Here is a 17428-nt window from a genome sequence, read left to right on the forward strand (position 1 = left end):
AGTGGGATGAGTTGATGGGGCTTGATAACTCACCTCCTCCTCCATACTCATCTTTCATCCCCTCTGGCCATAACAACATGGTCCCACATCCAAATGCACCACCTGCAAGTATGCCTGGAGATGTCCGACCACAATTTCCTCCTGATATCAGCAGTGGAGCTGGTAACTTAAAGGTAATTATAGTTCATTTAGACTTTGCATGATTGTCTGACACTCCGTTAATATGCCTTCAGTACATTTATTTTATGGTTCATTGCTTTGTTATTTATGTAACCTAATCCCTTGGTGTTTTGCCATGATTCTTGTTAATGGGTTCACTTCCCATATGCTTCAGAATGATGAATTGGGAACTGATATTTGGTAGGTAATTACCCCATCAGAAAACTTTCCTCTCATATTCAAGTAGGGAAAATACCACTGCTAACACACTGCCCATTTGACCCATTAGTCTGATCAACTTGATGATTGTAACCACTTTGGACTGATTCAGGAAAACTTAATTGTTTCAGCTGACAACTGACAATGGGAAGTAGAAATTTTGTGGAAGACACTCTCTTCAGGGCTTAAGGTTTGTTAATATTCTGTGTTGCAATCATTGGGGCTGCAGTTAATGTTAATTTACAAGAATTTGTGAGGGGATATCCCAAAACTCTTTAGATTTCCAGAGAAATAAACTTACCCGTAACTGAAATATATTTGCTTATGAAATTGATCTTGAGGCAGGCTATTTTTTGTGGTCTGATGTGCTTGGAAACTTAATAGTTTAGAGAAGATTTTCAAAATATATACTGTATTTTGAATGCAAGATAGTGCAAAGTGTGATAGCCTCCATACTGTTTGAGAATACTGTATAGTTCTTGTACCTGTTGGAACATGTGGCTACAACTACATCATCAAATTCCATTCTAATGGGTCAGTTTGATAAGTAATGTAGTGAATTTTAATCAGGAGCTTTTTCTTGGGAAAATTGTCACCAAATGACTTCAGTTACATTACTAATAGTTGACAGTTTCAGAATTTGTTTTTAAGTTTTTTAGTATTTAGTATGGCCGTAGCTCTTTACTTACTTTCAGCATATCATTTTTAACAGTTATACATCAGATTTTCCCATTATGGGATTAAATGTCAAACAAGTTCTCTCTCTTGTCTTCTATCTTATTTACTTTTTGACAGAATTCCCCTCTGGATCTTTTTCACAGCATTCACATGGCCACTTTAACATAGCCAGACAGGAATATACCCATACAGTTTACCCCCGCCTAGACCTATTCGCAGATTTCTCTAAGGAACAGTATACAGTATACTGTACACATTATTTGCAGAAAATTCATTATTTGCAGAAAATTCACCTATTCATGGTATTTTCCTTAGATATATATTCACAGATTAATGTATTTTCATATAATTTTTGTGAGTAAATGGACTTTTTGTGATAAAACTATGAAAATATTCAGATATAAGCATTTTTAGAGTGTTTTTGGTGTTTTGAACTATCAAAATAGGCAGTTATAAGTGTTTTTAGAGGAGTTTTAAGTATTCATGGATTTTAGCTATTTGCGGGGGGAATTGTTACGCATCCCTCGTGAATACCGGGGGTCAACTGTATTCCCTCCTTTTCCCTTCCAGCACAGAAAAAAAAAAATGTATATTTGCCACAAGTAAGTTGAGGCTATGATATTTGTGCAGTTATTATTTAGAAAAGTTTATTCAACCATTCATTTTGTTGGCATTAAAAATTGGATCTTAAGGAAGGGGACATAGTTTGGGGCAGAGATGAGTTGAAGCAGAATAGGTAAGTGGAAAGGTGGCAAACAAATAGATAGATTGTAAAAGACAGAAAGTAACATCTGTGGTGTGCTGCACAAGATCCATTGTAGGTAGTGAGTTCTTAAAGGTCTATAAATACATCAGTTGCTTTTGAATATACCTCTAGTAGAGTAATACATCTCTGAGATCAGGGATCTCCCTACTTTCTTGCTTTTTAAGAGGGATGTGGATGTTCAGTTTATTTGAATATTAGCATTCAGAGATGCCAGTCCATATTATCAGATTTTAATCTGAGGGACATTATTCATAAATGGTAAAACTCCTATTGTTTAGGACTGATAGTATTGCAGGTAGGTAATTTCAAGTTACAGTTCCATAATCAGTTGACAATTGTAGTTTTTCTCACCACTGCACTTTACCTAATGGAGAAGTGCTTCAGCTTTTCTAGGGTTCTTACTAAGTATGCAATTACCTGTCTGATTTTAACCCTTTAGGGATTCAATTTTAGGCTTGTGCTTATTTAAGTTATTCCAGGAGCCGTTCTTTACAGATCCTATGAGTCCCAAGTGGTAACTTTCAGGTGTTAGAAGCTGTCCATAATAATGTAAATGCATCTTGGATTATTGAGTAAGTAATGGGTGTGTAATAAAACCAATGTAATATTTAAAAAACAGAATTACTTTTCTTTTACAACCCAGTATTTGCTCATAGTTTTTACCTCTCAACCCAATTTTTTGCTAATAACTATTGTCCAGACCAAGTAAAGGAGAGTTAGTGAGCTTTTGGATTATGTGACAAGGTACCTGTCAGCTCCCATTTTTTTTTTTCCAAATATAAGATGAATATTTCTTAAAATTTCTTTGACCAAAAAACTGGGCTGTAGTATAAGTAAAGAGTGTGTATGAAAATTGTTTTAAAAGCCATATTTCTGTTTTGCTTTTATATAGCATTTTCTCTGCAGAGTATTGCACAGATTGAAGTCTATTAATAAAGCAAAAAGAGACCAAGTGACAATATTTGAGTTGCCTACAGTATATGGTCTAACAAATTCTCACTTTTGTGGTTTTTGTCTGTCAGAAATTTTACATAAATTAGGTATTTCTGCAATATATGAAGTCTTCTACTAGCTTTATTAGTTACTGTGTTCAGTCTTTTGTTAGTAGTTTTCTGGAATGTGCATTCAATTTTATCTTTATCCTTAACACCACCTTTAACATTTTTACGTTTTCCCTTTACTGGCTAGATGTATGTGTCACTTTTGTATTATGTTCACTTTATCCAAGTTTTCTCTGGTCCCTAGTCCTCAACCTTACCGTTTTCCTTAATTTTTTGTTCCTTTTAATTAGTTTGTATCCCTGTTACTTCCATATTGGCCACTTCTGTTACTGATTGCTCCTATCTCCTCATCACTTGATTGAAATATCAAACTCAGTGTTAGTGTCTGAATTTTACATTTCTTTTCTACTAACATGTATGTAATGAATTTTATAGTAGCATCTCGTCAAGTTCTTCATTGCTAGGTAGGAGCCTGTGTCTCCACTTTCTACTGAACAAAGAAGAAACATTGGGATTATGCAAGGGGCTATATTGGTTTCTCTCTCTTTACCAATGGGACATGGTCATTTACCAGTAGCCCAGCAGTCTTTTTCCACATTGTCTAGGCTCTTTCTGTTATTTTTCATAATGCTTTTAATACTGTCATGATAACCCAGTATGTTACCAAGGTAGCAGAAATATTCCAACTCCTCCAAGGCTTGCTCCACTACTTGAACACACTATCCTTCCCCATCTCTTCCCCAGTAACTCTTCTCATACATACTGGACATATGTGACATTTAATATAATCGTGACTGTACATCTGCCAAAACATTCCCAGTGCTGCTTCTCAGACTGACCATCTTCCATGCCTCCTTTCTATTTGTTGTGATTTTGATTTTTCAGTCATTTCTGCATACCATTTTCAGCTTTCATCTTTTAAACATTTCTAAGAATTGGTAAGAATAGGTTATTCGCCTCTTTTATCCTTCCATTTTTGCACTTCTAGTTTTCCATTATTTTAACTGAGCAAATTTTTCCCTTAAGAAATAATGGGAATTAGATTAATCTGTTCCAGACCTCCAAAAATAAAACAAATAAAAGCATTTTAACTAACATTTAGCAAGCCTAGCATGTAGAAATCATAAAAAAATAAAGTAAGTAGATGTAATAAATTCAAATTTGTCCTCACTTTACACATAATTGGGAGAGTTGACAGTGTATGTAGTGGGCGGTGTGAAGGTGAAGAGGAAGAAGTGTTTTGATTGGAAGGGGAGTTGTGGAATTTAAATTTTCTCATCATTTCAGAAATAACTAATCAAATATGAATAATACAAAAACAGTACAGTATAAATGTTAATAGTTACTGGGTTCCTCACCATGAACAGTGTCCAAGAATATGTGGACACTGAAAATTACTAACAAGGAAACATTACCAAATGTTTTTGATCCAGAAAGGCATGTGATAGACATGCCATATTGAAAAAGCTAAATAAGAATGGCTTTTGAGGCCCTCTTTCTTCGTCGATAAAATATGTCCTCACTGACTTCATATGCCGAGTGCTAATACTTATTATGTCTCAGACACTTATAAATGGTATATCGCAAGGATGTGTTCTAAGCAGCTGACTATTTCTGTGAGCATTCAACATAAAAACCAGTTGCCACGTAACATTAAGTGTTGTTATATATTTTGACTAATTCTGTAAATTGTGTCATTGCAAAAGTTGGTACCTGGACCGTATCAGTAAGATTTCAGCTTCCTGTAGTAAAAACAAAAGCAATCTAGCTTTATATAAAGATATCAGATGGAATAACAATTACAGTATCAAAAGAAAAATAAAAAAACTGTGATAGGCTCCAACCACACTTAGAAATTCTGAGTTTAGCCTTTGATGCACACTTAAAGTACAAAGCACATATTGAAAACATGAAAACCAAAAGTAAAAATTAGTTAAACCTGATGAAAAAAATTGTCATTGTGTAAAGCAGCCCTTCTATGGATTATCAGTTATGAAAGCCAAATACATGACTCAGCATAGACATTGAAAACCTTACACTGTTATATTAAAATTTCCCCCAAAGGGATTTGGATGCTGAAATGGGTGAATTACCTCCCTTATTCACTGTGACTTTGTAACCATATGAAGTACAGTACTCCACAGCTTATGCACAGACAAATGGCTTGCCTGCTGAAAAGCTTTTTTATCAGATAAGTTTTTATAAATATTCATTTGCACCATTTCTAATTAGAGCGAACAGAATTTTCAGTAAATTGAACATATTTTTTCCAATAATAGAATTCCTCCTTCCATGGATTTTGGATATAATATGAATCTTTATAAATTTGTATTATTTATTAAAAAGTTATGCATTATGCCCCTGAATATCATAAGCAACACAATAGAATTTAGATTTAAAAATAATACACACTAATTGCTCCAAATCTCCATTTCATTTAAGATATGCTGTAGTTTTTACAGCTGAACTGCCTGCAGTATGGTCAGCAATGAAGATTATTAAAAATATAGTCCAGACCTTTAAAAATCAATTTCTAAAAGCCCCTTTATCTAACAGGATAAGTTTGCATTCCTCAAGTTATATGAATTTAACCGATTCCTGTCAGATATTTTCTTTCTCTGAAACCTTTCATCTTAAGTTTGTCAAGTTTTCAGTATTTTAAGTAATTTTTTAAATCAAACAAGGTGTAATGTATATAAGAAAAAACCCTTTCAGCCAGTGACATGCGAGTTGTGTATGTTAACTCAGTGGTCTGGTTAAACTGTTTAATGATGTTATTAATACAAATACATGTAAGAATGCCTTAAATCCATATATATGACTGGATAAAATTTTTCTCTTTTACAGTCTGATGACCAGCCAAAGCCTGCACCAAGGTCTAAGTTTGGTGATGGAAGTCCTGATTTCACACTGCCTGATTTGCCCAACATCCCAGACTTGCCTAGTGTTCCTGGTGGTAACACATTTGCTGATCCAAGTGAGAGTAAAGATGACATAGACTTTGATGATCTCACAAAGCGATTTGAAGATCTCAAAAAGAAGAAATAGACGTTCCTTTAATGTTAAATTGTCAGTTGTTGTTTGAATGAAAGATAACATTTTTATCAAATTGATTTATACTGTAAGGGTAAATGTATTTTTCATAGGTGAAATTACTGTCATGAATGAAATATTTGCTTCTTAGTCTTTCCCAGTGTATGGTGCTTGGTATTAAGGATACTATATATTGAAATTCTTTATTTTCATGAAAAAAGAATGCAGAATCTATATAGATACATATACTCCTTTTTTTTATTAAGAAGCTGGGGAAATTAGCTGATTTTTTAATCATAGACTGTCTTACATTAATCATTGTATTTTACCAACTTACTCATATTAAGATGCCTTATTTTTTTCTTCTGTTATTCTGTCTTCAGTGAAGTGTCACAAGGAATGAAACTGGTGTTTTTGCAATTTAGTATTTAAGAAACTGGTGTTCAACCCTTTGGCCTTGGAAATTAATATAAAATCTTGTCCACTTCCATAACGCCCTAGGGGACCAGAAGCATGCAAGAGATAGGTGCACCTGAGAGCTTATGTATCATCTATAACATAATTAGCTATGTAAGGAAAGTAAAGCCCACCCTGAAATGACACTTTTTATTCAATATTTGCAACTTTTTTCCAGCAGTTCAGGGAAGGTTATAATTATATTCAGTTTATCCATCCTTTGAGGGATTAAAAATTCTAACCATATTTGATTAATAATTATGTACAGCTGAGAGTCTTATCGGCATATTAAAACTGATGTTCTGGCACTTTGCAGCCATGTACTTTATCGAGTTTGCTGCCAAGTGTATTAAAAATGAACTGGAATTGCCTTCAGTAGCTTGAATTTTATGGTGACAGCATCTCACTCGGCTTCATTTTGCCAGAGAAAGCTATATTTTATATGATGTGTCTTCATGGTTCACACAAGAGCAGAGTTATAAAGAGGTGTTTCTGTGTCTACGATGACATATATGACGTGAGTCTGCCTTAAATGTGTGCTACTAAGTGATATTAGTAGTCTCAGCTTCATTTGGCCACTCATACTCAGTGATAATGGTTTAATGTGTAATTTCTTTTGTACTATGCTGTACGGGTTATTACAGTATACATGTGATTACCGAAATGTGTGTATAATATAATTCAAAACTCTGGAAACTAGTACTATGATTAATGTAATAACATGTAGTCAAGGTATGAAGTAAAATTCTCTCTCTTTATCTCAAGTTTTTGTGCAACAAGCTATGTGTAATGGTAAGATGTATGGAAAGAAACAAATTGCCTTAAAAAGTAATGAATATACATCACAAAATCATTGTTTGTGCATGCATGTCAATATTTTTTTCCAATTTATGATGCTAGAAAAACAGCTCCATATATTCAGCAGAAAATAGAAAAGTAACAAAAAACTTATAACTATTTGTCTGCCTGTGGTAATGTACTGTGTACATACTGTGGTGGGCTTGTTAATTTTTGTCATTAAAAATGTAGTGCTTTTGGTATGTACACGCCAGAATAAATGAGCCACATGATGCAACTGCTAATAGGGAAGCTTTTGATTGGCTGTATGTGAGTTGATATACAGCACTCTAATGAGTAACTACAATGTATCTATTGTATTTAATCATTTGTTTTTATCAAAGGGTAAAAGAATTGTGATTTTTAAAGTACAGTACTGCAGTAAAAAGAAAAAACAAAATAGGTTGTCTAGCAATGGCATTGTAGACAATACCATAGCCTAAGTAAGCCAAAAAAATCTTGGATTGTACATGTACAGTGTGTTCTTTTTAGTAAATACCTGATTAAAATAGTTTATATATCAAATGTTTATATATTTTTCTGAAATAAGAATACAAAAGCAAAATGATGAGTTAGTGTATGCTAATTGAGCATTATTCTATTTTAAATGAATATTTTTTAAGCATGACCTTATATTTTGCATTTCTGGTGGCCTGGCACCCTGGAATATTTGACCTATATTGCACAGGACTTTTGGAATATTGATGAGCTCAAAACCTGTATGCATCTTTGTGAAGTCCAGCAACTCATTAAGGAATGCAAAACAGTTTTATTATGTTGGCAACACAACGCAATTCCTTTAATGGGCAATCGTATTTTAGCACCACAATCAAATGACAAAGAAGAGGAACTAAAATTTATTTACACCAAAATCTGACCTGTATAGTTGCAGTACTTTGCCTGATTTTACATATAGTTGCAATACATAGCCCGATTTGATACATTCCAGCTTTGAAACTGTACCGTATAAACAATAATGCTTTTACGATATATAGTTTATACTAAAAGTCAAGTAACAAGTAAACATAGGTTGTCTACAACTAGTATTCAGTCATTTTCTGTAACTGTCCCTTAAGTAATACTGAACAGTTTTCAGTATACTGTACTATGTTACTAGATTTTAATACCCATGGTCCTAATTGAGAATGCAATTGTTAAGTTACGAGATGTAGTTGGAATACAAATCTAACAGCTAAAGAGTATGGGTAACTTGAGCAGTTTCATGACAATGAAACCATAGTCAGTGACAACTGAACTGACATCGAAATATCTACATTAAAAATTCTGTCATGTAACTGCTGATGATGTTAGCAGTGATTGGCTTAACGCCATCTTACTCAAAATTTTGCAAACAGGTTTTGAATTCCTACCAGAGCACTTACCATACTAGACAGCATATACGACGTACCCCCACTTCAGCAGAGCATATTCAGGAAAAAGTTTTTAGTGTACTGGTTTACAATCCCTTATCTGAAATTCTAAAATCTGAAACTTATGCGGAGGGTAGAGCATCAGTCATATGGACTGTTTGGCATGCCAACAGTTGAAATGAGTCATCCTGAATTTGGGTGTGACATGGTAGGACAACATATCCAAAAGTATATACTGTAGCCTTATTACTGAGTAATTTAACAAGACCACTCATTAAAATAATTAACTCAGGACTGGCAATACAACAGTGCTCATTTCAAATCACAATAATATCTACAAAACAGTCAAGCACTTCAAAAATCTATCTGTAACATAAGGCAAACCTGAAATTGTTCCAGCTACACAGTAGAAACATCCCACCTTTCCAGTACTTAAGAAATAATAATTGTCTGATTTTGTAATAAAGTTTACATCATGTATCAATTTCCTCTTTATATTCATAAAAGAATAGAGTTCCTTTGTAATCTGAAACAAATGTTTAAAACATTCAGCTGGAAGATGCACTTACACTTGACAGAAGATTCAGCAAATTAGAGTAAGTAATCCACCAATCATATTATTACCAAATTGACATCAGTAGTACTAAGAAATAAGTACTAATGATATAAACTTTGGGATCAAAAACCCATCACTTTACAATAGCTTTCAGGTGTGACAGAACCCTTTCCAGATACACACAAAAAGTAATCCAGCTGCAAAGTCCCTCTGTGGGTAAAAAATTATATCACGTGTGTCTGTTGGTCTAAATAGACCGGTTCAGTTTGCTCCCCAGAATCAACCTGTTCTCACTTTTCCTCATGATTTTTGCTGCCTCGGACTACCTTACATCTTGATTATATTGTTTTATTTTTACCGGTTTCCAGCTGGTGCCAAAAGATTTATCCTAATGTTAAGACCGCAGATTTGTTAGTTATGAAAAATACAAATTAAAAATTTTTCATGTTGACTCATCTTTATACTTGCTTTTCATATACAATATTTGATTTGTATATCTTCAAACTGCAAATATTTATGAAGAGGATGTAGAATTAGAAGTCTACATGAATTTGTTAATATACAGAAACAGGAAAAAACTAATTCCAATTCTATAATAGGTTATCTTAGAAGAGTAAGAAGCAGTTCGAAACTGATCCATTACACAAAGCGATATTACTCTCAGCAAAAACCTGTCAAAACAAGCGTGAACACAGAGTAAATCGTACAACAAAGTTAGCACTTGGAGGGGGAGATTAAAATCAATGTCTTTCCTTCTCATACCAGCAACCTATGGAGAAAGTAGGTGATACAACATTAGGAAAGGATAAAATGAAAAAAAAAAGTCACATGGTGATGGAATCAAGATGTACAAAGGGCAAACGAAGGGAATAAAAGATCCTTCAAAGAATGGCACAAGAAGGCAAGAAAAAGGCCTTCCCATGAGACTGGTCCTCTTGTCAGCCAGAATGTCTTCTAAGGACAATGTTTCAGGGTAGCCGAAGTACTTTTTCAGACATTAGCAAAATGAACTCTGCCATCATTAACATGGTTAGTCATAAGTAGAACAGTTACTGGTAAAACAACTGGTTAGTAGTAAAATAGTAGGTCAGTAAAACACTTCTGAGAGGGGAGGGTAAAATCTGAGACATCAAGTGTTCTCCATTTCAGTTACTGTAGCTATTGGTTGACATAAATTAATTTTGCAATGCATGGGAGTTGATAATACTACGAAAATGAACGACTTTACCACAACTAGCTATCTGATGACAGTAGAGTCAGAATGAGGCTCGTGATTACCAAAAGAGTTTCCTCCTCAGGACTACTGTACTGGGATCAAGAGCAAAATAAGAATAGCAAGGAAGGAAAGTTTGTGCTTCCTACAATTACAAGCAGGAAAATGTTATCCTTTTAAGGAGTAGAAGAAAAGTTGTAGACAAACTAAGGAGGAGGGAAGAAGCAGCAAGAGATATACCAAAAGCAATCGGGTTCAGAAGTTGCAGAGAGAAAAGTTGTGGTGTATGGGAGAAGCAATCAGGGGATGTATGCTTGTCTCTAAAAGACCCAATCTAATTACTTACACACAAGGAAAATATGAAATTCCAACTAGGAAGAAGATAGAGGCAACGATGAGACATTCCCTGAGGAGAGGGAGAAATGCAATCTACCACCATATAATTTTTGAGTGATTATCAAATAGTTTTCAGCAAATGCTTCAGAAATTTAGCAACTCTTTCTGACCAGTAGCACACACATAACTTAAAAATACCATTACTTTGCAGAGATAAAGTGTCATGCAATAGTAAATTTACAAAGCATATATGACCAAAAATTTAAAAAAAATATATTTTTATATTTGGATTCAGAAACAATGCACATATGCTAATACCCAGCAGAGATGTAGTGTCTTGCACTAGTAAATTTACATTGCATATATGATAAAAAATAAAAGGCAGACTATTTTTACATTTGGAATCGTAAACAAGGCACACAGAACAATCATGGTAAAAAGGTGTCAATTATGTTAGCAGATGCCCAGCCTACACTGTTTGCTGCCTGAATTAGGTTCATCTGTAAGGTCGGGGGATAACGCAAACTCCCAAAGAGCACACTAAAGTAAAAATAGACAGAAAGTAATACCATACAATCACACGCCAAAAGATGTCCACAAGATAACCCAAGAGTAATGAAATAAAAAGCTGATAAAAGAGCACCAACATTGTAAAACACACGAAACAAAGTGATAAACATGGAGAACATAAGAAGTGGCATATGCTAATTGCAGGTATTTTGTCCTTAACAAAAAGAAAGGAACGAGGCTGAGGAAGCCTCACTTGAGGGGCATCTCTCATCCAGGAAAAACAAAACCTTGACATATTCTTACCTGAAGTAGTAGTTTCTATAAAGCAATGGTTTGTACTGCATTTCATAATAGAAAAAAAACTTCAAAGCCATAAAATGAATGTTTAGGATACTTAAACAGAGATTAATGGACATTTTCCTTTCATTTCTTTTTTCTTCTATAAAAGGTAGTTCAGTAATACTGTACTGTATAAGGATATGCATACTGTTAACTTTTTATATGGTTTTAGTGGTTTTAAAATTAATCTGCTGAAGATTAAAATATCCTTTAATCTCCTCAGCAAGATATTTAAGAACAAAGAAGATGCATCATCAAGAGACTGCACTATATACCACCTTTAACTAAAATGACTAGCTGAACTTTAGGACAAAGGTAAAATAACCAGAAATTGAATTTTACCTGTACTTATATTTACCCTTACTATGGTACTGTATATAGATTTTCATTAAGATCATATTAAAAAAAGTATCTGATATTTGCACTAAGTGCAAAGTTCCTATATATTTTTAAGCTGTTATCTTAAGCTAAATTTCCAAGGGATTTAAAAAAGGCCATATTTTTAAAACATTTATAAGGCATGACCCTCAGTCTACAGGTTTCCGTCAAAATTTGATCGTATTAAGTAGCAAAGCCTGAAAACCCCCAAAATCCTGAAATCACTTTAGTCATAATATGACTGGCATTGAAATCTCAAATTTGGCTAAAAATGGGTGTCATCTCAAATTGTCAGGTGTTTCTTTGGTAAAATTATTGGTAACGAAATAACAGACAAAATTGCAATAAAATCACTTACCAATACAACATTAAATAGTTCATGCTGCACTGTAGACATACTTCGGACAAACTCCTTTCTGATAAAATGATCATGTAACAAGAATAGGTCGGGCTCTTTCTAATATATCCATGTTAGGATCTAATGTTCTCCCTAGACCTTCAAGAACAAAAACAGCAAGCACTACAGCACTAAAAGCAGACTCCAGTCGTACCTGATGTCTAAGTAAGGTTCCAAGAACCTGTTGCAGTAGTATTCCAACATCAACCTAAAAAGGAAAAACTGAATTAAAAAATATTAGGATGATTACTTAGATATATTATCTACCATGTATACTTTAAAGCTCTTGGCCAACTGACTAACTTGAAAACCAAAAGATTCAGGTTTAATTTTAAAACAAATTAACTAAATCTGAACACTAAGTTTCACAGGAAACCCTTAGACCTGGTCTACAGGATTTGAGTCAAATATAATGTGGTCATACATTAGTATGAACCCTGGTGTTTTATCAACCATACATAATCAAAGCAGATAATTCTAAGGGAGAACAAACTACAAGCAGGTTACTAAAGGTAGTCACCAATTCAAAAGTGAGCATACCCAGTGGGGACCACCACACACAAAACGGTGAGGGTATGATACTTCTTACTAAGAACTCTGTTTAGCAACATGTAAGTGGTACGGCAAGAATTTACAGCAACCATTCAAGCCTCAAGCAATGTCCAATGTCTTTGGCTTTTCATGCATACTCTTTAATCTCTTCTCTTTTTTTTTCTTCCATCTGACTTCCCACCCTCTCCTAACAATTGATTCATAGTGCAACTGACAGGTTTTCCTCCTGTTGCACCTTTCAAACTTTTTACTTCAATTTCCATTTCACCGCTGAATGACTTTATATCCCTCTAACGTCGAGCCTCTATTTACAAAAGTGTCTGTCGTATGCCGGCGGCGTTCGGGAGTTAGCGCCGAAGCGGAAAAAAAGTTTTTTTCAAAAAATCACAGCACGCTTAGTTTTTAAGATTAAGAGTTCATTTTTGGCTCCTTTTTTTTTGTCATTGCCTGAAGTTTAGTATGCAACCATCAGAAATGAAAAAATATCTTTATCATATATAAATATTGAAATATATGACAGCGCGAAAAAAAAATTTCATATATAATTGTATACAAAGCGTGCTGTGAGCAAAACGGTTAAAGCTAACGAGTTACTTTTTTTTTCTTTGTATTTTACACTAAATTGCGATGATTTTGGTATATAACAAATTGTAAAACAACCAAAGCAACAGAGAAAATATTATCACAAAATGATGCATGAATTCATAATGCACGGACGTAAAAAAAATTTTTTTTTTAAATTCACCATAAATCGAAATGTTGTGCTAGAGACTTCCCGTTTGTTGAAAAATGAAGCTAATTGATTGAATATTACTAGACTGTAAGTGTTTTAGCTTACAATTACAGTTTTCGACCATTTCGGTCGAGTTAAAGTTGACCGAAGGTAGAATTTTTTCTATTTATTGTGATTTATATGAAAATATTTCAAAACTGATTAAAGCTACAACAATGAGTTATTTTTTGTTGTATTCTACATGAAATTGCACACATTTTCATATATAAAACTTTATGTAACGACTAATATAAAACAGTGCAAACATTACGACAACGTGACGAAAGAATTTCAGAGATGTTCGGCACCATTTCGGTCGAGTTAAAGTTGACCGAAGGTTGAAATTTTGGCAGTTATCGTGATTTATATGAAAATATTTAAAAACTGATAAAAGCTACAACCATGAGTTATTTTCTGTTGTATTCTACATGAAATTGCACACATTTTCATATATAAAAGTTTATGTAACGACTAATGTAAAACGGTGCAAACATTACGACAAAGTGATGAAAGAATTTCTGAGATGTTCGGCCGAGTTACAGCGCGCAGACGTAAGGAAAAAGTTTTTTTTTAAATTCACCATAAATCAAAATATTGTGCTAGAGACTTCCAGTTTGTTGCAAAATGAAGGTACATGATTGAATATTACTAGGATGTAAGAGTTTTAGCTTATAATTGCGTTTTTCGACCATTTCGGTCGAGTTAAAGTTGACCGAAGGTTGAAATTTTGGCAGTTGTGATTTATATGAAAATATTTCAAAACTGATAAAAGCTATAACCATGAGTTATTTTCTTTTGTATTCTACATGAAATTGCACACATTTTCATATATAAAACTTTATGTAACGACTAATATAAAACGGTGCAAACATTACGGCAACGTGACGACAGAATTTCTGGTGCGGACGTAAGGAAAAAGTTTTTTCAAAAATTTACCATAAATCGGAATATTGTGCTAGAGACTTCCAATTTGTTGAAAAATTAAGGTAAATGATTGAATATTTCTAGAATGTAAGAGTTTTAGCTTACAATTGCGTTTTTTTACCATTTCGGTCGAGTCAAAGTTGACCGAAGGTTGAAATTTTGGCAGTTATCGTGATTTATATGAAAATATTTCCAAACTGATAAAAGCTACAACCATGGGTTGTTTTTTGTTGTATTTTACATGAAATTGCACACATTTTCATATATAAAACTTTATGTAACGGCTAATATAAAACGGTGCAAAAATTACGACAAAATGACGAAAGAATTTCTGAAATTTTCAGCCGAGTTACCACAAGGACATAAGGAAAAGTTTTTTCAAAATTCACCATAAATCGAAATATTGTGCTAGAGACTTCCAATTTGTTGAAAAATGAAGGTAAATGATTGAATATTACTAGAATGTAAGAGTTTTAGCTTACAATTGCATTTTTCGACCATTTCGGTCGAGTCAAAGTTGACAGAAGGTTGAAATTTTTTGTAGTCGACGTACGGTACGTCCACTCGGCACCCAACAGACAATTTTAGTCGACGTACGATACGTCCAGTCGGCATTTAAGGGATATGACCCAGCACTTGGCCTTTTGTCTAAATACTATTCTATTCTATTCTTGTAAGGGCTTGATTAATCAAGGTCTTCATCTAGGGAGAACATATCCTTGCCTGTTGTTTCAGGGGAGCAAACCAATGATTTTGGACCAGTTTGGAACCACTAGGTAGGCAGTTTCATGAAATGTTAACAGACCATTCAATGCCTTCAAAATCTGGGACAATGCAGGGAATAAGTAGACTGCTCTCCATGTGTTCTAATCCTGTAGGAATCTGCCTCTTGTTAATGCCTGCATGTCCAAATTTGGAGACATACTTGAAGCTGACGGTTCTCTTGTATAGCAAACGTCCCTTTGTGGATGTGGAAACAGGTTGGCAATCACTTTGAAAGAGGGTTTGTCGAACATCCACTTGGTCAAAGACGCCATCTGCCTTGACAGGGAATCTGCTGTCATACTGAGCAACCCAGTGCAGTGGATTGATGACCAAGGCCACTTGCTTGCTGAAGCCATCCATAGGGTAAACATTAAGACTTTATTGAAAGGAGCTGTGCTTCCAGATGCACGTCATCTGTGTCATATTGCCTAAGATCAACAGGATGTGGGTCGTCTTTGGGTCTTCAATCTTCTGAGACAGGAAGACAGCCATTAGTTCCAGGAAACTGATGTGACACCTCCTTAGAACTAAAGACTCTTTTAGCTACCTAACGATCCTCCCAATGGCCTCTCCAACACGTCAAGGAGGCATCTGTGTGCTTAACTACATGCATGGAAGATGTGGGGGGTTGTCAGAATGAATTGTTTGACGACCGCACCCTTTTAAGTCCAAGGCAGGAGTATCTTCCCGATCACCTGTTTTTGCCTTATTCAAGATACAGACTCTGATCATGTCCTTGAGTTACAGTTTGAAGATTAGGTTCAGGCCCAGGATCCATTCCAAAAGTCATGGAGACATCACGGATTGGATCTTTCCCTATTTTAGTCTGAGTCTGGCTGGAAGAGACAACCAGCCCTGAAGTGTATTCCAACAAGGTCTCAGCCTTACACAAACCAGCTGGATATGAGGCAGGACTCATCCCAATTAATGAGGAAACCTTTCAACTAAAGTCTATTACTTACTAGCCACAGGTTTCATAAGCACTTCTTTCTGGTGGTTTCCAAAGCAGACCATAAATCTAGGTTTGTATTCCAATTTGTTGAAAGTTAGCTCGCATCAATGGCAGTAAATGTTGTGATGATTAAGGTATGTTGAACTAATATAGTCAAACCCACAAGAGTGTTCCCTATGATGTGAGGAGCCAGAGAACTTCAAGTGGGAAAACAAGTCCCTGGATGTTACTTGATGTATTGAGTGACACTTCAATGACTTTTGATGTTGACATGGATCGAATGCTACCTGTTTTCAAAGCTACTGTCATAAAAAGGAAATCTTTATCAAGGTTAAAGTAGTCCGTTAACTCAAGGAATTTCTGGCTATGCTCCTATTACAAGCAGTTCGGAGTTAGCTTCTACGGTTAACACAGCTGCATTACTTAGTGCAAAATTATATTTCCCAATACATTAATATTTTTTGCATGACATAAACTTTTATTGCCTGTGCATGAGGTCTCAAATTACTTGTGGTAATAAATATTTTTACTTTGCACAGCTTTTTTCGTGAATGGTATGTCTATTAAAATCGATTTTCAAAAGTAGAGCTATATCAAGAATGTAACTGACCAAAGCCTATGGTTGAATTTTTCCAACTTATTTTTACAATCTTTGAATGGTACATCAACTGTTGAATCCAATCAAGACTGGTATGAATTTCAGAGAGAATCAATTTGAATGCCATGGTCACTTCAAATTTTTTAGTATAGTACAGTGCAATTCTGGCAGCCCTACCATCTGATATCCCAGGAATCTGTACACCGACTCATCACTTTCCACCACTTTTCCCATCACAAGTCCACCCCCAATACTTTAATTCTCTCTCTCTCTCTCTCTCTCTCTCTCTCTCTCTCCACTTTTAGTTAACAACATATATATATTAACACTCAATCTAGCAAAGAAAATATAATGTATAATGAATTATGTAGCTATAAATAAGCCTATGCTTACACAAAAGCAGACTTTGTGTTCTCTCTCTCTCTCTCTCTCTCTCTCTCTCTCTCTCTCTCTCTCTCTCTCTCTCTCTCTCTCTCTCTCTCTCTCTCTCTCCACTTGTAAAAAATACTGTACAATTATCACTGTAACAAATACATATAAAAAGCTGCCATATTTTCATGCGGGGTTTATGTACTTGAATTTCCTCAGCTGACAGTTGCAAAATATCGGTATTTTCA

The 17428-nt window shown here is 34.6% G+C and overlaps 2 protein-coding genes across 8 annotated transcripts in view; one reads left to right on the forward strand and one right to left on the reverse strand.

The window, feature by feature from the left end:
- The window catches only part of Ist1 (IST1-like protein), a 44250-nt gene extending 36576 nt beyond the window's left edge, over nt 1-7674 (forward strand). The window contains exons 7-9 of one of the 4 annotated variants that reach the window (XR_010857592.1): nt 1-173; nt 2318-2394; nt 5671-7674. The exon at nt 1-173 is cut by the window's left edge and continues 31 nt beyond it. Coding sequence is in view for 3 of the 4 variants with exons in the window: in XM_067129952.1 (XP_066986053.1) it covers nt 1-173; nt 5671-5871 (374 nt within the window). In the remaining variant the exon portion in view is untranslated. Of the gene's footprint in view, nt 174-509; nt 569-2317; nt 2395-5670 lie in introns of all 4 variants that reach the window. The other 3 variants (XM_067129953.1, XM_067129952.1, XM_067129954.1) reach the window with 3 other exon arrangements.
- Nucleotides 7675-11970: 4296 nt separating this feature from the next.
- The window catches only part of LOC136853999 (uncharacterized aarF domain-containing protein kinase 2-like), a 49515-nt gene continuing 44057 nt past the window's right edge, over nt 11971-17428 (reverse strand). For all 4 annotated transcript variants that reach the window (XM_067129949.1, XM_067129947.1, XM_067129948.1 and 1 more), the window contains one exon: nt 11971-12456. In XM_067129949.1, coding sequence (XP_066986050.1) covers nt 12280-12456 — 177 coding nt within the window. In that variant the 3' untranslated portion in view covers nt 11971-12279. The remainder of the gene's footprint in view (nt 12457-17428) is intronic.

This window comes from Macrobrachium rosenbergii, chromosome 28, assembly GCF_040412425.1.
Source record: "Macrobrachium rosenbergii isolate ZJJX-2024 chromosome 28, ASM4041242v1, whole genome shotgun sequence".
Lineage (NCBI taxonomy): Eukaryota > Metazoa > Arthropoda > Malacostraca > Decapoda > Palaemonidae > Macrobrachium > Macrobrachium rosenbergii.